The sequence below is a fragment of the Onychomys torridus genome, chromosome 17, assembly GCF_903995425.1.
Source record: "Onychomys torridus chromosome 17, mOncTor1.1, whole genome shotgun sequence".
Classification (NCBI taxonomy): domain Eukaryota; kingdom Metazoa; phylum Chordata; class Mammalia; order Rodentia; family Cricetidae; genus Onychomys; species Onychomys torridus.
In genome coordinates, this window is record NC_050459.1 from 27814615 (window position 1) to 27835105 (window position 20491).

General features: G+C 43.6%; 2 protein-coding genes across 7 annotated transcripts in view; one reads left to right on the forward strand and one right to left on the reverse strand.

Annotated features, from left to right (window-relative positions):
- Window positions 1-476: 476 nt before the first annotated feature.
- Gtf2e2 (general transcription factor IIE subunit 2) overlaps window positions 477-20491 on the forward strand; it is a 50990-nt gene continuing 30975 nt past the window's right edge. Inside the window, exons 1-3 of one of the 4 annotated variants that reach the window (XM_036166417.1) lie at window positions 477-559; window positions 3674-3758; window positions 5462-5631. In XM_036166417.1, the coding sequence (XP_036022310.1) occupies window positions 5466-5631 (166 nt within the window). In that variant the 5' untranslated portion in view covers window positions 477-559; window positions 3674-3758; window positions 5462-5465. Of the gene's footprint in view, window positions 560-588; window positions 695-3673; window positions 3759-5461; window positions 5632-20491 lie in introns of those variants that run through there. The other 3 variants (XM_036166416.1, XM_036166418.1, XM_036166414.1) reach the window with 3 other exon arrangements.
- On the reverse strand, window positions 10443-20288 carry Smim18 (small integral membrane protein 18). Of its 3 annotated transcripts, XR_004942999.1 has the most exons (4): window positions 20225-20283; window positions 16813-16930; window positions 13222-13827; window positions 10443-10655 (listed from the first exon to the last, which is right to left on the reverse strand). XR_004942999.1 is itself a non-coding variant. In XM_036166419.1 (2 exons), the coding sequence occupies exon 2, from the start codon at window positions 13790-13792 to the stop codon at window positions 13505-13507; it is 288 nt and encodes a 95-aa protein (XP_036022312.1). In that variant the 5' UTR covers window positions 13793-13827; window positions 20225-20288; the 3' UTR covers window positions 13155-13504. The 3 variants fall into 3 exon arrangements, 1 of the variants encoding a protein (XP_036022312.1); XR_004942998.1 differs by lacking the exon at window positions 16813-16930 and having other exon boundaries at window positions 20225-20288; XM_036166419.1 differs by lacking the exons at window positions 10443-10655; window positions 16813-16930 and having other exon boundaries at window positions 13155-13827; window positions 20225-20288.

Sequence of the window (20491 nt, forward strand, 5' to 3'; positions counted from 1 at the left end):
ATAAAAAATAATCAAAGAAAATATTGATAATGTTGCCAGTTGGGTTAGATTCCAGAGCCCGCTGGAGGGAGATGGTCCTAAGCTCTGACTTTCAAGAAAAGGTGTCACCGCCCAGCACGAGGTGGCCCAGGCCTTTAATCCCAGCACTCGGGGAAACAAAGCCAGGCCCCTCTCTGTGAGTTCGAGGCCAGCTCGGTCTACAGAGCAAGCTCGAGGACAGGTGCCAAAACTACACGGAGAAACCTGTCTCGAAAAAAAAACAAGGAAAAAAAAAAAAAAGGAAAGAAAATGTGTTTTCGCGTTTCCCGAGTATCTTGGCGTCAAGTTGCCGGTCGCCTGGAAGCGCCTCCGGTCGGTCGTCATGGAGACTTCGCACGCCCCAGCAGGCTCCGCCTCTCCTAGAGCAGGGGGCGGGGCGTGCGGTGACGCACGCACGCACGCACGCACGTTGGCGGCGCGGCGGCGCGGTGGTTGCCGGGAGCCAGCGTCCGGCCTCCCGACCAGGAAGTGGAGGGCGGAGCCGGCTCCGGGGCCAGTGGCTGGAGCCCCCCCTGGGCAGGTCGGCGCTGGGCGTGCGCGGGGCGGCGGGGGCCGCCGACGCGGGGCGGGAAGCGGAGCCGCGGTGGGCGGGCAGGCGTGCGTACGACCGAGGCGGAGGCCGGGAGGCGGCGCGGGCTGCGGGCATCGCTGAGAGGTAGGAGCCGCGGCGGCGGCGGGCGAAGCGGCGAGTCCCGAGGCGCGACGCGGCTTCCGAGTGGACGCGCGTGGACGCCACGCCGCCGCCGCCCCTGAGCCGTTCTCCCAGCCGAGCACCTCGAAGAGGGGCTCGCTTCCAGCCAGCATTGTCTTTTAGGCCGGGGGTCCACACGGCAAACTTTTGGGTGGGAAAGCTGGAAGACTCCCGGTGGGCGAGCGCATTGTGCCGCCTCTGGGCCCCCAAGTTTTCGTTAGCAGCCGAGTGTAGCGTGTGTGGAGTAGTGGGGACCACGGCGTCCCCTCCCTCCCAGGGCTGACTCCGGACTGGAGTCTCTGCCCTGCCTTTTCTGATCGTGCTGAACTTGAGTTGTGTGCTTTCTGCGGGCGTTTTTTTCCAGATCGGAACGCTTCGGTCCTTTTCATGGTGCGCCAGCGGAGAAGCCAAAAGATCAGGGTAGACAGGCTGCAGGATTGCAGATTCTGGGGTGGCAGGAACTGGGCAGTGGAGCCTGAAGATTTTTCAGTTTCAGCTTCTCAGTATCTATATCCCCCGTGTAACGTACCAACTCTCAGTTTTGTGTCCTGTTTGGTAATGTAAAGACGTGGGGATGTAGTTTCTCTACCACAGATGCTGCAAAAGGAGGGAAAATTACCTGAACACGAAAGAGTAAGCCACTTGCTCTGGGGGCCTTTGTTGGTACCAGCAGCGACCTTAGTAGTTATGCCTCTCTATTTCAGGTTTTACTTGTTAAAATTAAGGATAGCACTAATGCCCAGCCTTTTCAGAGTTGTGGGCATTATGTACTGTCAAATTTTTGTAAATTGTACTTCTTGGATCTGTCCTAAACTCTTTATTTAAAGGCCAGGTTAATCACCTGACCTTACGAAGTAAAATAGAAAAGTTCCCTGTTTTAGGAGTTGCAATCTGCCTGTTTCCTCGTCTTCTCACTTGTGAATTTTTTCTGATTCTTGTTTTCACACTTTTCTTCCTTATTTGCATATAACAGTTACTCTTGGGGGGGAAAAAAAACTTTCCTAACTACTTTCTCACTTTAATAGTTGAGCCAAACATGTACAACATTGATAGCCCTCCCCGGCCCCAGTGTGCAATTGAATTTGAAGCAGTCCTGTAGATTATTATTGCCCAGATGTTAGGAATTAAAACTGAGAGAAGCCGCTGTTTTACTCTTAGGCCAGGGATTCTTCAGCTCTTCTGAAGTGCACACTGATTTTTTTCTTATGAACGCTTTCTATTTCTTTTGATGATCAAGATTAAACCTGAGGCTTCATAAATGCACACTACCACATGCTACTGTCTGGCAAGCTAAACCTCCAGTCTCCATCTTACTGGGTTTTTTGTTTTGTTTTGTTTTTTTGAAACAGGGTTTCTCTGTGTACCTCTGGCTGTCCTGGAACTTGGTCTGTAGACCAGACTGACCTTGAACTTATAGAGATCCACTGCCTCTGCCTCTCAAGTGCTGGGGCTAAAGGTGTGTGCCACCACCCCAGCCATCTTCTTGTTTTTAATACTCAATGCATATGGAACCAGTTAGGATTCTTCAGCTTCCCTGAAGATGTGGAAGCAAATTCAGTAAAAACTGGACTTGAGGTTATGATGTTTTCCTAGGCAGGTGACTTTTAGTACTGTGCTTTAGTGATGCAGAGTTCCCAATCCCTAATGAGATCATAAGGGCACCATTGATACTTCATTGTGTTCTGGGTTGCTAGGCATTTGTGTTCCGTACAAAGGATGTATTAAATGCATTTTGAACTTAAACCCATCGTAAACTGAAAATATTTTATTAGGTATAACCCCATTGGAAGTCAGGGATCCTTTGTATGCTGGTCTTTCCTCTCCTTACTGAACACTAGTTCAGTAGTGTGAAATTCAGTCACAGAGGCAAATGTGAGCTTTTCTGAGACCTGTGCAGTGTGCTAGGAAGAGCTGAGAAAAGAATTTTTGTAAGATTCTTGGTGATTCAACTGTAGTTCTCCTGGTTGTGTTGTGTTTGCTTAAAATTGTAGAGTTTCATAACTGGGAAGGAGGAGAATGAAATGTTAATTTCTACCTCCTTCCAAATCAGGAATTTTCTGTAGGACTCCCTGACTCTCCACCCAGTGTTTTGTTTGGTTCTAGTTGTCCTGGAATTGGCTTTGTAGACCAGACAGAAATCTGCCTGCTTTTGCTTCCAGAGTGCTGAGATTAAAGGCATACACCACTATGCCCAGCTTCTGTAGACATTTTAAATGCTATAACCCAGCTTTCTTAGTTAATAAGAGAACACTGGTTCTTAAAATACACCATTTCAGCCGGGTGGTGGCGCACACCTTTAATCCCATTATATTGGGAGGTAGAGGCAGGCCGATCTCTGAGTTTGAGGCCAGCCTGGTCTACAGAGTGAGTTCCAGGACAGGCTCCAAAAGCTGCCTAGAGAAACCCTGTCTGAAAAACCAAAAAAAAAAAAAGTGATTTCATTTATAGCAGTTCTGGTTTTCTTCCTTCTCTCCATTCTCCCTCATTGAGCCTAAATTTGCTTCCTAATTTCTGTCCCGATTTTTGTTTGTAGAGCACTGGTCCATAGCAGAAATATAGTGGGAGCTCCAATTGTGAGCCATGTTTGTAATTAAAATTTGTGTGTATGTGTTTATGGTGCTGAGAATTTAACCCAGGGCCCTATGCAAACAAGGCATGTGTTTTATCAACCAAACTATATCTCCAGCTAGAGAGAGAGAGAGAGAGACAGAATGTGTGTATTTTATCTGTGTATGTATTTAAAAAAGTATTTAATTTATTGCCATTGTTACAAATCTGAATCTACACACTATGGCAAACACTGATACTTTTCGCCACTGGAGATCATGTGTAGGTATGTGGCTACCTAAGGGATACACTGTAGTCATTAAAGAAAAAAACATCAAGAATTGTGAGTACTTTCAGTACAAGTTACAAAAGTTCCCTTTGATTTTTATTATATAGATCCCAATGGAGATAAGACTATCATTCAAGATTATTAAATTAGTTGCATATTTTGGACTACTCTCGAAGACAGCTGTTAGCATTGGTAAGGCCGCAGAGTTGGGTTAGAGTTTCTCGGCTTTTCTATAAAGTTGGCACGGTTCTTAAATGTAGCATTCGTGTTTTCCCTCAGCAGAACTATTTCTGCTGCTCTGTGTCTTGGCAGAAGTGGCTGGGTCACTGTCCTTTGCAGAACTGCTGCTTGCGTTGCTAATGACGGTGCCCTCTCCTCATCTAGTTGATAAGCTGCCCTCCCTGAAGGAGCTGGTGCACTTTCGTTACATGACATGCAAGTAGAAGCCAGGTTCCAGGTTACCTTGTAGGCAACTCTCATGAGTGTCCAAGTATAGCGACAGAGGAGGAAAGTCATCTGCCCCCTGATAATCTCTGTGGCTTTTGTAGACCAGGCTGGCCTCAGATTCATAGAGATCCGCCTGCCGCTGCCTCCCAAGTGGTGGGATTAAAGGCGTGTGCCATCACCGCCTGGCCCTCTGCAGACTTCTAAATCATTGATTGCCAAAATGGGGAGACTCCAGTAGGCATCTGGGTCCCTGAGGTGCTTACTCATGAGATAGTCCTAGAAGTCCTTGTGCATCTCCGCTACAGCCATGTCACTTGAGGTGCAGTTGCTCTTTGGGCTAGTGACACTCTATGGTTTTGAAAAGTAAAAATTGGTGAAATTGGACTGATGAGTACAGCTTGAGATGCAGCCGCTGTAGTTTTAAAAAGTAAAAATTGGTGAAATTGGACTGATGAGTACAGCTTGAGATGCAGCCGCTGTAGTTTTAAAAAGTAAAAATTGCACTGAGGAGCTGACTCAGCAGGTAAAAATGTGTGCTGTGCAAGCCTCAGGACTTAAATTTACTCCCTAGGACCCACAAAAATCTGCTTGTGGTATCTTGGTGGCTCTGATATATAATCCTTTTAACTCCAACACGAAGATGAGAGATGGAGACAGGAGGATTACTCTGAAGGTCCGAGGCTAGTTGCTATGAACTGTGCAGAGTGGCAGAATCAGAGAAGGTGGAAAGCAAGAGCAGATTCTTGTCCTGGCTTCCACACACACTGAGGCATACGTATTCATTCCTGCATCTATATACATGAGCTGGCATGAACACACAATAAAACTTGAAATGATTAGTGAAATATGTTATTAAAAAATAAGATCTAAAAATACTGCTTGCACATGCAGTTAATAAAGGGCATCCCTTTGCACTTACAGGGTTATTTTTGGTGCCAGGACTTAATGTCTGTGATTTGGAAACTAGGTCTGGTGTGGCCCAGGCTGGCCTTGGGGTATGCAGCTGAGGATGACCTTGAATTTCTGATCCTCCTGCTTTTATCAAGTGTACTGAGCTTACCAGCAAGCATTACTATACCCTTTGTTGAGGATTTAACTCAGGGCCTTGTGTGTGACAGGCTGGCACCGAAGCAGCAGCTACATCCCCAGCCCTGCAGTCTGACACTTATTTTATACTTTATCTGAGTTCTGACTAGCACATTTCAGATATAACCAGGCACATTTGGGTCACAGTTACCACAGTACTGGACAGTGTAGCTGTAGGGCTTTGGAGAATACTTGTGTTTCTATTGACCTCACTACTGCCATTTTTAAAAAAGTGAATAAATATAAATGCTAGCAAACTAAATAAAAGATTTTATAGGAACTAACTTGCCAAGGTCTGTAGACTTGGCATGCAGGTTTGAGTGATCTGAATTTATATTAAAGGTGTGTGTTTGCTTTTATAGCATTATGGATCCAAGCCTGTTGAGAGACAGAGAGCTGTTCAAAAAACGAGCTCTTTCCACCCCTGTGGTAGAAAAACGTGCTGTGCCTTCTGAGTTGCCCTCCGCCTCATCCAAGAAGAAGAAAGCAAAGGTCGAACATGGAGGGTCATCAGGCTCCAAACAAAATACAGGTCAGTGGGGCTGTTTTAGGACTGTTTGCTGGCTTTTTCTCAGGAAACTAGCAATGGCAAGTTCAGTTTATTTTTTGAGACAGGATGTTTTAAAAATTAGGATATTAACTTTTTAAAAGTAAAAATATCAGGTCTGAAGAGATGGCCCATTGGTTAGGGGCACTGGCTGCTCTTCCAGAGGACCTGGGTTGATTTCCAGCACCCACGTGATGACAGCTCACCACTATAAACTCCAGTTTAGGGGAATCTAACAGCTTTTCTGGCCTCTGTGGGCACTGCATGCAAATGGTGCTCAGACACATGGGGCAGAGCATCCACACAGACACACGGGGCAGAAGAACATCGGCACACAGACACACGGCGCAGAAGAACATCCGCACACAGGCACACGGGGCAGAAGAACATCCGCACACAGGCACACGGGGCAGAAGAACATCCGCACACAGGCACACGGGGCAGAAGAACATCCCCCCACACAGGCACACGGGGCAGAAGAACATCCCCCCACACAGTTAAAGGGGCAGAAGAACATCCCCCCCACACAGTTAAAGGGGCAGAAGAACATCCCCCCACACAGTTAAAGGGGCAGAAGAACATCCCCCCACACAGTTAAAGGGGCAGAAGAACATCCCCCCACACAGTTAAAGGGGCAGAAGAACATCCACACACACAGTTAAAGGGGCAGAAGAACATCCACACACACAGTTAAAGGGGCAGAAGAACATCCCCCCACACAGTTAAAGGGGCAGAAGAACATCCACACACACAGTTAAAGGGGCAGAAGAACATCCACACACACAGTTAAAGGGGCAGAAGAACATCCACACACACAGTTAAAGGGGCAGAAGAACATCCCCGCACACAGGCACACGGGGCAGAAGAACATCCCCCCACACAGGCACACGGGGCAGAAGAACATCCCCGCACACAGTTAAAGGGGCAGAAGAACATCCCCCCACACAGGCACATGGGGCAGAAGAACGTCCCCCCACACAGGCACACGGGGCAGAAGAACATCCCCCCCACACAGGCACACGGGGCAGAAGAACATCCCCCCACACAGTTAAAGGGGCAGAAGAACATCCACACACACAGTTAAAGGGGCAGAAGAACATCCACACACACAGTTAAAGGGGCAGAAGAACATCCACACACACAGTTAAAGGGGCAGAAGAACATCCACACACACAGTTAAAGGGGCAGAAGAACATCCACACACACAGTTAAAGGGGCAGAAGAACATCCACACACACAGTTAAAGGGGCAGAAGAACATCCACACACACAGTTAAAGGGGCAGAAGAACATCCCCCCCACACAGTTAAAGGGGCAGAAGAACATCCCCCCCACACAGTTAAAGGGGCAGAAGAACATCCACACACACAGTTAAAGGGGCAGAAGAACATCCACACACACAGTTAAAGGGGCAGAAGAACATCCACACACACAGTTAAAGGGGCAGAAGAACATCCACACACACAGTTAAAGGGGCAGAAGAACATCCACACACACAGTTAAAGGGGCAGAAGAACATCCCCCCACACAGTTAAAGGGGCAGAAGAACATCCACACACACAGTTAAAGGGGCAGAAGAACATCCACACACACAGTTAAAGGGGCAGAAGAACATCCACACACACAGTTAAAGGGGCAGAAGAACATCCACACACACAGTTAAAGGGGCAGAAGAACATCCACACACACAGTTAAAGGGGCAGAAGAACATCCACACACACAGTTAAAGGGGCAGAAGAACATCCACACACACAGTTAAAGGGGCAGAAGAACATCCACACACACACAGTTAAAGGGGCAGAAGAACATCCACACACACACAGTTAAAGGGGCAGAAGAACATCCACACACACAGTTAAAGGGGCAGAAGAACATCCACACACACAGTTAAAGGGGCAGAAGAACATCCACACACACAGTTAAAGGGGCAGAAGAACATCCACACACACAGTTAAAGGGGCAGAAGAACATCCACACACACAGTTAAAGGGGCAGAAGAACATCCACACACACAGTTAAAGGGGCAGAAGAACATCCACACACACAGTTAAAGGGGCAGAAGAACATCCACACACACAGTTAAAGGGGCAGAAGAACATCCCCCCACACAGTTAAAGGGGCAGAAGAACATCCCCCCACACAGTTAAAGGGGCAGAAGAACATCCACCCACACAGTTAAAGGGGCAGAAGAACATCCACACACACAGTTAAAGGGGCAGAAGAACATCCACACACACAGTTAAAGGGGCAGAAGAACATCCACACACACAGTTAAAGGGGCAGAAGAACATCCACACACACAGTTAAAGGGGCGAGAACACCACACACACAGTTAAAGGGGCAGAAGAACATCCACACACACAGTTAAAGGGGCAGAAGAACATCCACACACACAGTTAAAGGGAAGAACGTGTTCGTGATCCAGCCAGGAGGAAAGGTGAGAAACAAAACAGAAGCAGCCTTCACTCAGGTTTGGCTTATATAACTCACAATTCACATTTTAATAACGTAGTGTGAATATTGTTAGTAAATATGGTGAACTATTACTACTGTTTTAGAACATTTCCATCATCCCTCAAAGGGCTGCTAGGTACTCATTTGCAGTGACTTCTGACCCCAGCCGCAGATAACCAGTAAACTCCTGTCTACATATTTGCCTTTTCTGGACAGTTGCTGTAGACAGACTTGTATATAGAGTGATCTTTTACATGTGGCTTATTTTACTTTATATGTTTTTTGTTTTTATCCATGTTATGGGGTGAGTCAGTACTTTATTGCCAAAAAATATTCTTTGTTCTATGGATGTATCACTGTTTGCTTATTTATTGGTTGATGGAGTTTAAAATAGGATCTTGCTACATAGCCACGTCTGGCTTGGAATTCACTAGGTGGGTCAGGGTGTCTTAAATGTGATAATTTTCCTGCCTCTGCTTCCTAAGTGTTTTTATTTGTATTGAATAGAGAACTGAAGAATGGAATTTCTGAACAATGTGAATTTATGTTTAGCTTTTTAAAAAACTATTAAAGTATTTTATTCTTGTGATGTGAGCTGCTTTAATTTCTGTGTGTTGTTAGGCCACTATATAAGGGTTACTTGAACACAAAACCTGCAGTATCTAGGTAGTGATCTGACAACCTAGGCAGTTACTTCGTAACTAACATATGGGTAGTATATACAGAATAGATATACTGGAAAGAGATGACCCTTGGCCCGGGATGGACAGAACAAGATAGAGTTCATCATCTTATTCAGAATTGTCAGTATAAAACTGAATTTGCTGGGGCATGGTGGCATACACCTTTAATCCTAGCACACAGGAGGCAGAGACCAATTTCTGAATTCCAGGCCATCCAAAAATACATCAACTCTGCCTCAGAAACAAAACTCAATTTATGAATTTATTTTCCATTTCTCTAAAATCATGGAGAGCAGAAATTACCGGAAAGGGGCTGTTATACTCTTTTTTTTTTTTTCCTTATCCAACTTTTGAGTTCTCTTAGGACTGAGAACTCTTGTGGCACCGGGGAGATGGTTCAGTAGGTAAAGGGTTTGAGGAGTCGAGCTTGGATCCCAAGCCAGGGTACTGGGGAGGCAGAGAAGGGATGATGCTTGGGACTAATTGGCCAGTCTGGAAAGCTGGTGATCCTAGGTTCAGTGAGAGATTGGTCTCAAGGTTTGGTGGTGGTGTGGTGAGGGGGACAAGGTGAGGGGGAGACACCACAAGGTGGTAAAGTCCCTTGCTGTGAAACCTGACAGACTTGAGGTCAGTCCCTGAAACCTGTGATGGAAGGAAAGAACAGGAATCCTGAAAGTTAGCTTTGACCTCCATATATGGGCCATGGTACAATATGCACAAATACTAATCAATAAAATTGAAAAATCACCCCTCTTTCCGACACAGCTTCCATGATGCATTGTTGTAATAGCGTGATTACTGGCTTGCCACTGTCTTTGGCCTAACTATTAAATAATAGTAAGTTCAATAAATGTTTGTTAAATGGCTAAACTACAAGATGAAGTAGTGGGGAATAGTAGTGTATTATTTTAAAAATCTAGAGATTAGGCCGGCAGGGTGACTCAGCGGATAAAGGTGATTGTCACAAACTCTGGCTGCCTGAGTTGGATCTCCGGATCCCACATAAAGGTGGAAGGACAGACTCCAGAGTTGTCCTTTGACCTCACATCGTGTGTATGTACACAAAAGTAATGACAGCAACAAATTCTGGACATTAAAGATCCAAATGTGGTTGAAATAGTGTTAGGAATAAATAGTTCCTGGTTACATGGTATTTTACATACTTAGGTATTACAAGCCCTTTATATTATTAGTATTATCATTATTTTGAGAAATGTTATTACCATAGTCCAAGACTGGCCTGGAACTTACTGTGTAGCCAGTCTTTCTGCCTCAGTCTTCTGACTGAGGGCAAAGGTGTGAGCCGCCATGTCCAGCTTTGTGTTTCTTTTTGTTAGTTAGAAAAACATGTAAAAGATAACGCTTTGTGGACCTGATTGTATACTGTCAATAGTGTTCTTTAAAGTAAAATGAACAGATTTCTACTCCCTTCTCTTTACATAATTATGCACAAAAAGTCATTAGTAGTGAAGTTTAAAAAACAAACAAACAAACAAACAAAAAAAAACGCCCTTTGCAGACCCTAGCAGTCTCCACAATTGCGAAACAGATTTCCTAGGGAGGATGCCCTTCTATCCTCCATACACATATCTACTTACTCAAATAGGGAACTGATGGAGAGAACAAAGTACGTACACTGTCAAAGTCCTACTTGGTGAACAAGTGAGTTTTATTAGGGTTATTTACAGAAGCAGAAAGGACTCAGAAGACAGCTGCATCATCAAAGCTGGGAACCTAGTAGGCAGCTCAGCTGGTAAGGGAGTGTCCTTTCCAGATGGCTCAGATGGTTTGCGCCTCTTCCAGGGAACGCAGCTGGTCTCTGTTCCCAGGGGGCTTGTCTGAGTGTGACTCTTAGCAGACTTTACTGTATATTCTTGGGGAAAGAGAGAGACCGAGTAATTCTGGTCAGTTTCAGGGACATCCTGTAGCTGTTTTGAGTTGTTTACTTCCTATCTTGAGCTTCCCTGTAGGATGGAATGTTTAATCTCCAGGAAAACTGCTACTCAGCCACAATCCTCTTAACGCATTAGTTATTCTGCATTTGTTTGCAGTCTTTGCGTGTTTAAACTTAAACTAGCGTCTTTTATGATATTAACTGTTAGAGCAGGGAGACAGCTCAGTTGATAAAGTACTTGCTTGCTGTATAACCGTGAAGACCCGAGTTTGGATTCCCAGCCCCTACATAAAGCTGGGTTCAGCCGGTGCCGGAGAGATTACCTCAGCCTGGCTGGCCAGCCCTTCTTGCCAATCAGTGAGAGCCAGGTTCAATGAGAGCAGTAGAGAAGACACCTGCTGCCCCCTTTGGCCTCTACATGCTCATGCACACACCAACCATAGACACAAAATAAAATGGTGAACATCAGAATACAAAATATATTCTGTTTTGTAATAGTATTCATTAGCCTTTTAATCCAGTGATAGGGATTGAATGGAGGGTGTGCAGAGTTCTCAGCCCCAGCTGCTTGCTAGCTTCCTTTTTCAGAGTGAATCTGTTTCATTGACTTTTTCTTTGAACATTTATTCTTGGGTATGAGTGTTTTGCCTGTGTATATGTATGAATATCACAGGCATGCAGTGTCTGCGGAGGGCAGAAGAGGGAGGGCGGTGGATCTCCTGGAACTGGAACTACTATGGGGATACTGGGAACTGAACCCGGGTCCCTGAGAGAGCAGCGAGTGCTTTTAACTGGGCCATCTCGACAGCTCCTGTTTCATTTGCTTTTTAAAATGCAGTTAAACATTTCTTTAACAAATTACTTTTATGTGTATAGGTATTTTTGCCTTCATGTATGCCCATGCGTGACATTCATGCCTGGTGCTTGGGGAGACCAAAAAGGCATTTGATTGCCCTGGAACTGGAGTCATAGATATGAGCTGCCATATTGGATGTTGGGAATTGAACCTGGGTCCTCTGAAAGAGCAGCAGAAGTTCTTGATCCTGAGCTATCTTTCCAGCCCCTAATGTAGTTTTTAAAAATAGCATATAAAATAATGGATTTCTTTATGACATTTTTATGCATGTATAGAGATGATTTATTCTGAGGTAATTTCCTAAAGTAAATTTGTAGCTGTTGTTTATGGCTTGAAGGTAGTGTAATGGCTTTCTTAGATTTCCTCAGAGGTAATAGCAAAGCAATATTAAGATTGTAAAATATATTATCTGCATAGCCATAAGAGCACTTGCTGTTCTTGCAGAGGAGCCAGGCTTAATTCTCTGTATGTACATGGCCCTCGTCTGATGCCCTCTTCTGGCCTGTGTGGGCAACAGGCATACAGGTAGTACATATAAAACCAGGCAAAACATGCATATTCATTTAAAAAAAAAAAAAGGAAACCTCTATTTTAGCCAGGGTCTTGATGGCCTTGGTCTGTGGCATTCTTCCTGCCTCTGCTGGGATTGCAGACATTACACACCTGGTGAGCACACACCGTGAACTTCAGGAGGTGTCGTGCCTTTGCTATAGGAGCCTTGAGTCCTGGGGATCTGGATTAGGTCTCATGGTATGGCAGGTGCTTTTCCCACCGAGTGACCTTTCAACCCCAAACTGCCACAGTTCTTACTGGGTCTTGAGTCTCTAATGCAATTATTAGAGCCAGGTGTGGGAGTGTAACCGGTAATCCCAGTACTTGGGGAGCGTCGGTTCAAAGTGAACACAACAATCCCAAACCTAAACGTGTGTTTGTATTTTTGTGTATTATTACTCTGTCAGCTCTAACAAAACCTTTTCACCTTTGTTTGTAATTTTCTGTACTGAGAATCTTTAGGTCTTGATAGCGTGAATAAGAGAAGTAAAAATAATGAGCCAGGCACGGTGGTGCACACCTCTGTTCCCAGGACTTGGGAGGCAGAGGCAGGCGGATTTCTGAGTGTGAGGCCAGCCTGGTCTACATAGAGTGAATTCCAGGACAGCCAGGGCTACATAGAGAAATCCTGTCTCAAAAAACCAAAAGTAAATAAAAAATAAAAAATAAAAATAAAAAAATACTGTCTTCAACCGGTGTTAAAATCCTGGATTTTAATGGATAGGGACTGTGCCGTGGTGGCCCATGCCTGTGACCCCGCCGTTTGGGAGGCTGAGGCAGTATGGTTGCTGCATGAGGCCAGCCTGGGCTACATATCAAGACCATCTCATCCCCTTCTTCATGCCATAACAAAGGCACTCTGTAGTGGAAATGTCTCCTCCCCCCCCCCAAGACAGGCTGTGTAACAGCCCTGGCTGTCCTAGAACTTACTCTGTAGCCCAGGCTGGCCTCGAACTCACAGAGATCCACCTGCCTCTGCCTGCCGAGTGCTGGGATTACAGGCGTGCGCCGCCACCGCCACCACCACCACCACCACCACCACCACCACCACCACCACCACCCAGCCTGGAAATGTTTCACTCAGGATTTAGAGGCACATTTTATTTTAATGTGTGTGACCAGGCACAAGTTACTTACTTCAGCATTTAGCTCTGCTTGTATTGTAGTTTGCCTGGAAACTGGAATACTGCTGTTGAGTATTCCCAGTAGTGGGTGCTGGGAATAGTTGTCTAGTTTTTGAGATACCGTATTAAGTTACTGGTAGGTTCCCGTCATGAACTGTGTATTGAAGGAAGGACACACACACACACAAGTGCTCATGTCACATGTTTCTACTGGAAATCTTTGAGCCACTCAGAGTCAGCATCAGTGTCGTCGTAAGGGTCGCCTTCAGGAAGCTTTTGTTATCTTCTGAGCAGGGCTAGACCACCTCGCTGTCACGCTTCCTGATGTGGTCCATCATGCTCCTGAGAGGGTTGGGCTCGCTCTTGAGGTCCTTCACGGTTTTGTTCTTGGTGCAGCAACAGCAGTCGAGTGCTTCGTAGAGGAAAGCCAGCACGACTAGAGACACCACGGTGAACGTGAACAGAAGCAGGATGACAAAGCAGGCCGTGTTCCAGTTGTCGTGGAAAGGGTAGATGCTTTGCACTTGGAAGCCCAGGTCCTGGTGAGCGGAGGGCGTGGTCTCGTTCCAGTGGCTAGATGCCATCCTTGGGGCCCCACTTGTCTACTGCTGTTGGGGATCTACACAGAGGGAGAAAATGAGTGTTTATAACCAGACTACAGGCCTGCGCATTCAGATCTCAACACTGAGGTGCCTTGGTGAATTCATACAGTCACCATAGGCTTTACTTGCGGTCCAACAAAAGTAATAACTGAATTACATTTTAATTTTGTGTTTATGCCAACCAATAAATTACACCCTAGTTTTTATGGATTTCACTTATTGGATAGTATTTGTGTTTAAGACTCATGCATACACGGATAGAAGAAATTTTATGTATGGAATTTACTGCTAATAAAGGGTAAAGACCGGCAGCTTGAAACTTGACTAAAGCAGTATGGGTGAGCAGTTAGTATCATCCTTCGGGTGCCTCTCACCGGGTTAGGGTGCTTTGTCTCCTTTTGCCTCTTCTGTCAGCTTTGATCCTTATCTAGAAATTGTAGCTGAATACAAAGAAACAGGAAAGAAAAGCCAAATACTGACAGTTTTCAGTAGGAGGACCAAACAAAGTTTTAGATGGAAGTTGTCTGAAGTGATGTTACTGTTGGGATTACTTATTACTTGTAGGTAAAAGTCTTGAGTGTTTCATAAACCTAAGTGACCGTGGACAGTAATCCTTAAAGTGGATAAATTTAGGGCTGGCAAGATGGCTCAGAAGGTAGAGATGCTGCTGCTAAGCCTAGTGACTGAATGTGATCTCCAGGATCTGTGTGGTGGATAGAACTGGCCTCCAAGGCATGGGAAATGCCCCCCTCCAAAAAAAGTATTCGATCCCCCCCTTCCCCCCCCCCCCCCCCCCCCCCCCCCCCCCCGACAGGGTTTCTCTGTGTAGCTTTGGAGTCTGTCTTGGAACTTACACTGTAGCCCAGGCTAGTCTCGAACTCAGAGTTCCACCTGGCTCTGCCTCCCGAGTACTGGGATTAAAGGCGTTTGCCACCGTACCCAGTTTCCCATTATCTTGATTTTTTTTTTAATATTTTAAAGAATTACTAAATACCTATCCAGTTAAAAAAAAAGAGAAAAATAAATAAATAAAACATGATTGTATTTCCTTAATTCACTGATACTTTTATGCTTTTTCTTTACTACATACTTGTAAATAGTGTTTCATATGTATTTACAACAAATGTTAATCACCCCCTGTGTACTGAGTGGTTTTTCTAAATTGTAGAGATGTCTTTTATGTGTATGTTTTGTGTAAAGAAGACTTCAACATAGTACATAAAGAGTACAGTAACCCTGGCATTATGGTACACGCCTGTGATCCCAGCACTTGGGAGACAGATGGAGGAGGAACCTAAGTTTGAGGCCAGCCTAGGCTACATTGGGACTTCCAGAGAGGTCTCAGCTGTACAGTGAGACCTTTGTCTGAAAAGCAAAGAAGAGTGTGTAATGAACCCTACGTGCTCCAAGTTGATCTTCATTGATCAGGGCTGGCCCTTCTGTGCCTTACCCGCTTGCTTCTAAATAATGTATCATTGGGCATTATTCAGTCTAGAAATATTCCAGTACTTATTTCTAAAAGATGAAGATGCTTCTAAAAACAAACATGGTGTTATTTCCACACCCCAACTGTGAAGTCATACTGGTTAAATTTGTCTTCCTAATAAACAGAATGTTATAACTTTTACCGAAGTTATATTTTCTAAGGTTTTAGTTCGTTCTGAATCAAGTTTGCTTTACAAAATCCAATCTCTCTGGCTAGCCTCTTGCTTTCTGTATTTGAAGTCATAAGTAAAGGCTTAAATACATATTTTGTATAAGTTTAAGACTTCTGTTTCATGGTACTTGACTCTTCATTCTTAAGGGAGTGACAGCATGCTTAGTGGGTGGTATGTGATTGATTTTTGTTTGCTTGTTTTTGTTTTTGGTTTTTTGAGACAGGGTTTCTCTGTAGCTTTGCGCCTTTCCTGGAACTCACTTGGTAGCCCAGGCTGGCCTCGAACTCACAGAGATCCACCTGGCTCTGCCTCCTGATTGCTGGGATTAAAGGCATGCGCCACCAGTGCCCGTCGAATTAATTAATTAATTAATTTAAGTTTTTTAAAACTATTTTATGTGGATTGGTGTGAAGGTGTCAGATCCCCTGGATGTCATGTGGTGTCAGCTGCCATGTGGATGCTGGGAATTGAACCCAGGTCCTCTGGGAGAGCAGCCATTGTTCTTATCCACTGAGCCATCTCTCCATCCCCATAACTGATTTTTATTATTTCAGGGACATCTACAGTTACATTATTAGTAAGTGAGGTGTGTCACTTTGTACTACATTTCATTCAAGCTATGTCTCTAGACCCAGGATTTCAAAGTTATTTTATCACAGGCTGGAGAGATGGCTCAGTGGTTCAGAGCACTGGCTGCTCTTCCAGAGGTCCTGAGTTCAGTTCCCAGCAACTAAAGGCAGCTCACAACTAACAACTGTCTGTAATCAGTGCCAAGTGATCTGACACCCTCACATAGACATACATGCAGACAAAACACCAATGCACATAAAATAAAAATAAATCAAAATTACCTTATTCTTGGAATGTTCTCTTCAGAAGAGCACATTCTTCTTTTTTTAATTTAAAATTGATTTTTCTCATACAAAATATTGTGATAATGGTCCCCCCCCCCCATATGCCTTCTAGTTCCTTCCCACCTTCCCTCCCATCTAGATCCATACCCTTCCTGTTACTCCTTAGAAAACAAGCATCTCTGGAATAATAATGAAATAAGATAAAACAAAAACAAATCGAATAATACAAAAAACAAACTAAAAAGAGCCAAGAAAGAGATGGAAAGACACACCCATACACATCGGGTGTGCACACACAGGGATCCCATAAAAACAAAACTGGAAGCTGTAATGTATATGCAAAGGACTTACAAGGCTCAAAAAAATGCCTTGACTTAACATTGTGAGCCAGAGATCCTCTAAGGAAGCTATTGAGTTCCCTTGGTGTCGGCCATCTGCTGCTGGGCATGGGGCCTGACCTTTAGAGTGCTGTTTCCCCAGTGAGACTTGCCTTGGTGAAACTAAGTTTTCATTCCCAAGTGGCTGTCAGTTGGAGATAGCTTCTGGGTTAGGGAGAAGAGTGAGTGTCCATTTCTCCTTTAGTTCTAGGACCTCTTCTGATGTACACCCTGCAGAGCACATTTTTATGGAAAAAACAACAAAAAATCTAAGCTGCCTTGTGCTTTATGGTATCGTTGTCATATAATAATGCAGTGCTAAGTTGTACCTCTTAGGTTGTGTGATGTGGATGCCCTGATAGGCTGGTCCAATGTATGTGGTGTTGAGGTCTCTGAGTCTAAACCCATGGACACAAATGTACAAGTACTCAGAAACTTGATTAGAGATGGAATTTAGGTGTGTGGGTGTGGGTAGGTGTGTATATATATGTGTCATGGCTAGGTCCTTGTGACCTGGCTTCTTTAATAAAGGCACTTGAGATATGTGCACACCTCCCATTTGACTTTACAATGTTTAGCTTTTGAAACACCTTTAAGATTTATGACACTAGTATAATGTGAATATTCATGCAAGGAGCCTATATATTGTCACAGTTGCTTTTATGTTAACATGAATGAGTTTTCAGATTCTGTTTTCTTTCTTTCTTTTTTTTTTTGGAGTGGGGAGGCGTTTTGAGACATGGTTTCTCTGTGTAACTCAGAAATCTGCCAGTCTCTGCCTCCCAAGTGCTGGGATTAAAAGCAGGCACACCACTACCCAGCTTCAGATTCTCTTTGAAGAGCAGAGGTGATAGTGATGGATAGAAGACCCAGAGCCTTGTTTGGGCTGGAGCACTCTGCCATTGCCTTATATCCCCACCCTAGATAGTGTACTTTATTTACATGTGAAAATTCATATAGGCATTGTGCTTGCAATGACCGTGGAGTAACTAACACATGCTTACCAAAGGCACTTGTGTGTTTTGCTGGAAGAATCTGTTGAGTGGTGGTTTAAAGAAGGCTCATAGGTTTGAATGTTCAGACACCAGGGAGTGACACTGCTTGAAAAGAGGAGGAGGAGGTGTGGCCTTGTAGGAGGAAGTGTGTCATTGGGGATGGGCTTCTTGAGGATCTGGAGGTAGCTCTCAGGTACTGTTCCAGTGCCTGTCTGCCTGCTGCCATGTGCCTCACCATTATGATAGTGCTAAACCTCTGAAACTAAGCCAGCCCCAATTCAGTGCTCTTTCCTGAGAGTTGCCGTGGTCAAGGTGTGTCTTCCCAGCAATGGAACAGTGACTAAGACAGTGTATTCCAAGCTTAGGTTGTATGTTATGACGTTTTGCCACTTTCGACAGTGTTGAAACTGGTGAGGAAGTCAAAACAGTGTGCTTCAGCTCGCTCCTCTACATATCTGAAAGAAGTCAAACCTGTGTGGTAGACATCACGTCCCACTGTCAGTTTACTGTGTATTCCTTCAGAGTGGAGAGAAGCTCCAGTAATCTGTGTGTGTTAGATTTAAGGTAAAGACTACATTTTATGGCAGCAGATTTGGCTTAACTAAGCACTCAAAAAGAAGTGCACTGGGGTTGGGGATTTAGCGCAGTGTGGTAGAGCGCTTGCCTAGCAAGCACAAGGCCCTTGGTTCGAGCCTCAGCTCCAAAAAAAAAAAAGTGCACCATCAAGATTTCCTATTCTAGACTACATTTTTCCAGTTAACGTTAAATTTGTTCAAGGAAATGCTGTAAGCATGTTATAAAAACTGGGAGAAAATGATTAAAAATAGAAAGATAATAGTCTTATACTTGCTGGATCCTCCCTTTATAATTTTATTATAGGAATGGGAAGGTTTTATTTCATGTTATTTTTGCTATGTTCCTTTTACCTGTTCAGCTTTTTCATAAGGCCCAGTGGAATATTCATGATCTTGTGGTTTTGGGACCCTGGATCACCAGATTAGAAATTATGATTTAGCTCTATTTATGGTAAAAACTTGTGAATTGAATTCTCTGGCACTTTTAAGTACATCACTTTGAAATACTATCGGTTAATCATAATAGCCTTTAAATATAGAGCAACTCATTTAATTTAAGCTCTGAGACTCTGAGATAGGGTGTACTTGAAAGTACTCTGAGATAGGGTGTACTTGGTGAATAGTAATAGCCTCCATTTATGCTAATTATAGATAGACTATATGAAAATGTAGGCTGCTTACCATTTGAAATGGTAAGGTGTAAATTAACTTATTTGACAGTTGTTTGCTGTAATACTTGGCTCCCATATTTCCTATGGTAAGCAAGAACGGTTTCTAGGTAATGAACCTGCTGTGCTGAACCGGAGAGGTGGAGTATCTTGTTACAGCAGCCTTTTGAGATTTTCAGGATACTGTTTGTGTAACCTGAACGCTGATGTGGAAACAAAAGAAATTATGAAAACAGGAGGAAAAAACCAAACCTTAGTAGTAAATACCCATAGCATAGAGGTAAAGGGGGAAAGGTGGACATTTAGTAGTTAAGTACAGTACATCATGGAGAGCTAGCATCTGCTAAAGAAGATTGTCATCTTCAGATACAATTTACAGAAATTTGGTCCATTACTCTGAGCCAGGAGAATAATTTTACTACATATTATTATTGTTCTTTCTTAACTAGCTCCTCTTAGGACATATTTAATTTTAAGATGTAGTTTATCAAAAATTTGTATGTATCTAATACCAGTTTAAGAATAATTTATTTTAAATTTTTATGTCTTATGATGAAAAGATATTTTAAAAAATTTTTGTGTAATAACATGGCTTATATTTTATGGTAAGATAGATTTTACTGTGAGGAATTATTTTAATTAAGATGTTGGGGAAATCTGTTCTATAAATTATCTTTGCTTATAGTATAATACAACTCACATAATGATACGTGTTAAAGTGTTTTTAATATAAAAATTATAACTGGTATTTTCTTGGCATTCTCTGTATTAGTACTCAAAGTCAAATACAAATAATTTGAATTATCTTCTCATTTATTAAAATATAAGCTTTCTCCATAACTGCTTTTTACCAGGCAATATAATTTGTACATATAATCAGAAAGCTTTAGCCAAGGCTTTGCTATTATTCTAGGTTTTTTTCTTTGAGAAACATCCTTTGTTAAGAGAGACCGGACTTCTGAAATGAATTTGCTTTGAGAAACTGAAATTAGCACAGACCCAGGTTAACATCAAATGCTTTCGTCTTACTTAAGGTCCGAATAGATCAGATTAGTAGAAAATGTAATGAATTTTCCAGTAAGGGACAGATGGTAAGGATGCTTATCAAATAGCATAGGGCAGTCGTCATTTTCATGATAAAATCCTACAAAATAATGGGCTAATACATTGCTTTTATGTTTTCTGTAGGCATAATGCTTTCTGCTTGATTTTTTTTTTCATGGTAAAATATTTTCCTATACTTCCGAAGGATATGGATACTGAATAAAAAGGATCAAATAAGCCTACCTCTTGTCTGGAAAGACGCTGCTGAAGCGATGGTATCGTCTGTTTGTAATGCAGTCTAGTGCACAGCCAAGATGGAGCTGTGCTTCTATTGGCTGGATGCATAACGCAGCTGACAGTTTCCTCTGTGCTCATTTGCATGAATCCTGCCGTGCTGAGGAGGATCATTCATAAATTGAATAGAGCTGTCTGGGGTATCAGCTGCCACCCCTCTTAAAATTTTTTTTGTCTTTAAGCTAATTTTTCACATAGAAACAGATTGATGATTTC

Coding starts and splice junctions, on each gene's coding strand:
- Smim18 (XM_036166419.1), bottom strand. CDS start 13,792: ATGGCATCTAGCCACTGGAACGAGACCACGCCCTCCGCTCACCAGGAC.